General features: G+C 31.5%; 1 protein-coding gene across 1 annotated transcript; it reads left to right on the top strand.

Moving 5' to 3' along the window:
• Positions 1–3,104: 3,104 nt before the first annotated feature.
• On the top strand, positions 3,105–5,637 carry LOC145112444 (F-box/kelch-repeat protein At1g57790-like). Its single transcript, XM_079048609.1, has 3 exons — positions 3,105–3,260; positions 3,964–5,082; positions 5,186–5,637. The coding sequence occupies exons 1-2, from the start codon at positions 3,229–3,231 to the stop codon at positions 5,072–5,074; spliced, it is 1,143 nt and encodes a 380-aa protein (XP_078904735.1). The 5' UTR covers positions 3,105–3,228; the 3' UTR covers positions 5,075–5,082; positions 5,186–5,637.
• Positions 5,638–6,070: the final 433 nt, after the last annotated feature.

Genomic DNA, 6,070 nt, shown 5'->3' with positions numbered 1-6,070 from the left:
ATTAATTTTCTTATTTATGTATTTATGTTTTACATATTAAAAAAAATTAATAGACCCCACATATTTGTCTACCATCCGAGTTAAAAAAATAAATTAATTAAAAAATAAACAGTATGGACATACGAGGAGATAAAAATATGTGGAGTCTATTAATTTTTCTAAATATGTAAAAAATAAATACATAAATAAGAAAATTAATTAAAAAATAAATTAATAAGGACACACTAGTCTTTTTAGGTAAGACAAGGATCAAACGCGCAGCAAAAATAAACAATAGGGACCATCCAAGTTAAAAAAATAAGTTAGGGACCAAAAAAACACAAATTCTCCAAACCACAGGGACCATTCGTGTAATTTTAATTTTACTTTTCGTTTTGTTCATATTTGGGTAACTATTTTTTTTGTACACAGGTAACGAACTTGTTGAAAACGTTCACATCTAGGATTTAACCTGCTATAGCAGGTCATAATGGTCATATGTGAACACTTCCAACAAGTTTGTTACTTACATGTGTACAAAAAAAGATAGTTACCCAGATGTAAACATACCGAAAAGTTAATTACCTTAATAAGTCATATTCCATTTTCTGTATTTTACTATTCACAAATTAACCGGTTGCAAAATCAATAATAACTAGATTATGACCCGCGTAAAACGCGGGGAACATATAAAAATTCATATAAAGTTATTAAAAGCCGACAAAAAATAAAATAATAATAATAAAAAAAGATAAATTAACATAAAGAGACTTTGTGTTATTGAATATATTGAAATGTCTAAAATAAATAAAACCAAATGTCTGATTATCTATAATCGTTGGATGATCTCTTTGTAGACAATATTTTTTGTTTTATTGGTTGGACGATCTTCCTCGTCACATATGAGTACCTTCAAACCTTTTTTACTTGTCATGCGAGAAATAGCTACATATAACTGACCATTAGTGAAGACGAGTCTACGCAAATACAATCCAACAGTTGATAATGATTGTCATTGACTCTTGTTAAACACATGTGATTCAACCAAGTAATATGAATGTTTAAAGGGATAAACTAATAGTTTCAAAAAAATACAATAGTACACAAATTTAAAATTAAAATAACCATCAAATAGTCGGTTTAAATAAAATACAAAAAATGAAAAAATTGAAATCTTACTTAAATCTAAATGATCATCTTGCCCCTTTACTCATTGCAATACAAAAAAAATAAAATCCATGTTTTATATAATGTATTCATCAACTACACTTTTAGATGACAATTCCATTAGCTTCCTATTTTTTTCTTTTATTCATCAGGTACTATTAAAATAGAAAAAATTATATTTCATCTTATTACATCATTTTATTCCATGAAATCCAATCAATTATAAAAATATGAGAAAACAATATTACTTGTCACAATAAATGGTCAAATGTGAGGTGCTGATTAGAAACAAAAAAAAGTAGTAATCACTAAATGGAAACGAACATATGCACATATTTAACAAAACCAAAAAAAATAAAAAATAAAAAAACAGAAAAAATAAGTTGAAGTAAGTAAATAGCAAATATGTCAAATTGACAGCAGTCGGTAATTTAAAAGAGCAATACAAAAAAAAAATAGAATAACATTGTATTTATGATTCAGAAATACATTGTTATTCTTTGGTAGTGACAAAATGGTCAACTGGATAATTTTCTTTCATGAAAATGGTAAACTTTATAGTTGAAAGGGGCAAATATGTTAAACTGATAGTAGTCAATAATTTAGAACAATAATACAAATATAAAAACATAATAACAATATATTTATGGTTCAGAAGTACATTGGTATTATGCTCATTCGTAGAAAACGAAAGTATCCTACTATGAAGGGATAAAAAATTGTTTTCCAGATTTGCCCTTTGTATGAATAGTACCGAATGTTGCATTATCGATTTTTCATAAAGGGAAAAGTGTATGAAATTGAAACTCTTTTTAATTCATAATGTTTAATTTAAATAAAAACAATAACAATATTGACAGAGCCATTAAATAGTTGGAGGAAAACAAATAAAATCAAAATAAATGGTTTTATTGGAAACATATGTATTGAAATAACTAATTAGATTAATATGAAGATTGGGGTTTGAGTTAATGAAAGTATGCAGTGATTTGATAACAGGAATTGAAAGTGCGAAACAGAAAATGATAAGACATAGAAGTACATACAGTTGATCGTAGATCATAAGGTTGGAGAAGTTTTCGCTTTATTTTTCTGCAGAGGAAGTATGTCAACTGTTCCTGCGTAAATCGAAGAATAAAAATGTTAAAATTTTGTATTATGTATAGAAGATATATAATGATGAAAAATAGGAAGTAAATAAACTGAAATGTATTTTAAATTTAAATTTGAAATAGAAAATAACATACCTTATTAGTTCCTTTTTACAAAGATATCATTTGACTTATGAAAAGTCGTAACTATGTATAATATCAATTAGAATCAATTGGAATGATTAATATGGTAAGCAATTAAATATTCCAAAACGTGAATAAAGATTCTATAATTATATACTATTTGAATTCTATTTAGGGAATATGATGTCACCAATTTGATCTAAGGGTAGAAAACATAAGACTGAAATACAATCAAGGGTCCTGATTGCTTCATTGGTGAATTAAAGGTTGTCTTTTAATAATATTTAGAGATTTGTAATTGGATGATTCATAAAAATAGTAAAATGTCCCTTTAAATTATAATATTTACTATCCGAGTATTTAATATACCAGCTCATCTTTTAATAAAACCCCAAATAAATCAATTGCTAATTTAAGTAATATTACAAATTTCCGAGCCCTTTAGAATCAGATATCAAAAAGTAAAAAAAGGAAAGAAAAATAAAAGCAAACTAAACACACGATATAACCACCGAAAACGCTATGATTCCCACGCAGATCTAGTTTAGGACACACATAAAAAGCTACTCCACATGTCTTCCAACTACCACAATTTCCACCTAATCAAAACTCGCCACGTCAACATCTGACCCTACTACTAGCATCTCATTGGCTACCTCAAAGACTACTGGTGTTCTGCGTCGCATCAGATCACTCTGTAATTTACACGTGTAACGGTGGCACACCAAGTTGCATTCACGTTGTGACAACCGTCTTTTCTCAATCATCATTTCAACACATCCCCTCTCTCTCCCTCTCACACACACTAGCACACACAGTGGTGAAAGAAAGCTTTCATCTTGTGGTTATGGCAGGAAGGAAGAGAAGGAGACTCAAATTGTAAGTTTCCTGAACGAATCCTACTGAATCATAATCCGATTCATCGTGTATTTGGCTTTCCTTTCCAATTGTACTTTAGGTCTTCCGCAAATTTTGGTTTTTGGGGTTTTAGAGATGAGATCGATGTCTATCTTTGCAAATTCAGCTACGATTTCTCTGTTTTTGAAATGAATTTGGACCAAACTAACCGGAATTTGAAAATTTCGTCCGTGTGTAGGTAGCTGATGGTTTTTCGTAATCCAATTGATTTGTTGCATGCTGGATCCCTTTCGCTCTACTATTTATTGGATTTAGCTGCACATGCATTTGTTAGATAATTTGTTTTCCTTCGTTATTGAAATTTATACAAATTTAGGTTTTAGGGTTTAGGGTTTGTACGAGAATGTCTAGCTTTTTGGGCTGTTACTCGAAGTTAGATACACTTGATCTTGTTCTCATATGATGTTGGTTCGCTTAGTAACACATTTCAAGGATTTTTAGGCTTACAGAGCTTTTCTTTTGTGTGTGACGAGATACATGAACTATAAACAGGATTGCAATTCGCACCTTCAAACTTTGACTCTGTTCATTCCTGAGATTTTCAGGCTTTGAATCATTGCTTTAATAACATGTTTATCATGATCTTATTGACTTATTCCAATCTTGTCTTTGTAAGTTATGCAAAAAGTAAATGTGATGAAATGAAACTTTGTTGTATTGATAGGTTATCAGTAACATTTAAAAATGATACAAAAGTGTCAACAAAGGGAGATATTGAACAAGAAGAAGAAGAAGAAGCATGGTCTTTCCTTCCAGTTGAACTCCTTGAATTCATAATATCCCAATTAACACTAAAAGACAACATTCGCACATCAGCAGTTTGCAAAAGATGGCTCTCAGTTGCTGTATCAGTGAGAGTAGTGAACAAGCCACCATGGCTGATGTACTTCCCAAAACTCGGACACCGTTTCGAATTCTATGATCCATCACAACGCAAAACATACTCTCTTGAATTACCCGAATTACACGGATGCAGAATTTGCTACAACAAAGACGGATGGTTGTTACTCTACAAACCAAGAACACAAAGAGTCCTCTTTTTCAACCCCTTCACACGCGAAATGATCAAACTCCCAAGATTCGAAATGACATACCAAATTGTCGCCTTTTCCACATCCCCAAAATCTCCAAACTGCATAGTCTTCACAGTCAAACATGTCAGCCCAACCGTGGTGGCCATCAGCACGTGCCACCCTGGCGCCACCGTGTGGACCACAGTCAACTACCACAACCGGTTGCCATTTGTCAGCAGTATTTGGAACAAACTTGTGTTCTGTAATGGGGTGTTCTATTGTTTGAGTTTAACAGGGTGGCTTGGGGTGTATGACCCGCATGAGTTGACATGGACTATCCGTATTGTCCCTCCGCCCCGGTGTCCGGATAATTTCTTTGTGAAAAATTGGTGGAAAGGGAAGTTTATGGCAGAGCATAAAGGTGACATCTTTGTTATCTACACTTGTTATAGTGAAAACCCGATTATTTATAAGTTGGATCAGGGTAATAAAGAATGGATTGAAATGAAAAGTCTTGAAGGTGTGACATTGTTTGCGAGTTTTTTATCATCACATGCGAGAACAGATCTTGTTGGGATGATGAGGAATAGTGTTTATTTTTCTAAAGTGAGATTTTATGGGAAACGGTGTATATCGTATTCTTTGGATCATTGTCGATATTACCCCCGTAAGCAGTGTCATGATTGGGGCGAACAAGATCCGTTTGAGAGCATATGGGTCGAACCACCTGAAGATGTCTCAAAATTCAGCTGGGAAGATTAGTCAATCAGGTACTGTTTCTTTTTGACTTAATCGACTTAACAAATAAGATGTTCTCCAAATCTTGTCATTTTCTTCTCAAATACACTTAAATGTGTTTGTTGTTGGGTGCAGTGTGATTAGAGAAATGATGGAGTTGATTGATTGCTTCTGAATAAAAGCAAAAGCAGCAGAAGTTGGGGTTTGGTATCTGAATTTAAGTCTGAATAAAAATGAAATATATTAATGGTGGAAATAACGTGAAATTAAATTTATGTATGATTAGGAGATTAAATTAAAACTTAAAAGCCAAGCACATATTGCAGGCTTCCTAATAGGCAATTAATTAAGTTAGGATAAAATAAGAATATTTTCCTAATAATTCATGCAATTGCTTGTTTAAATTTTAAACTAGAACATAATGATTAGAAGTAGAATATGATGGTGCCTACTCTCTTTGCAATCATGTTATTAATACCATAATTGTACAAGTAATTAAATCTATGGCAACTAAATAAAAAAAAAATTGATTCTGAAAATACATTGTTATTGTTGTTGTAATAGTAAGAAATGAAAGTAAGTTGCTATTTCTTGCATTTAGTCAGTGGGAACTATTTATGTCTATTTACGGTTCATAAATTGTTAAGTTTTGAAGTTCTATTTTTATCTACGGTAGCAACTGTTTCTGGTTTTTGTGCCAACATGGCAATCTGATGTGGTGGGTCCTACATTGTAATTGCAATATTAAATCCTACATGGCATTAGACATCAAATTGCAAGGCCATTTGTAAGACCGATACAGATGGTCTAATTTCATTTTGAATCCACTCCGTTAATCGGTATTTCTGAAATGCTAAAAAGCGTTCGTGATGCAAAAACTACGAATGAAGTTTTTTGTAGGATTGAAACTTAATACAAAGGAAACAAATATGATACAGTTTCTTGTTCTTTTAAGAATTAATAATGTTGGTTCTTTTAATTTTTCTTAACTCCATGAACTTTAACTTCAAAAAAATCAAT

Source organism: Lactuca virosa, chromosome 5 (assembly GCF_052849685.1).
Source record: "Lactuca virosa cultivar CGN04683 chromosome 5, Lactuca_virosa_CGN04683_v6, whole genome shotgun sequence".
NCBI lineage: Eukaryota > Viridiplantae > Streptophyta > Magnoliopsida > Asterales > Asteraceae > Lactuca > Lactuca virosa.
This window is presented reverse-complemented; position numbering and strand designations above follow the sequence as displayed.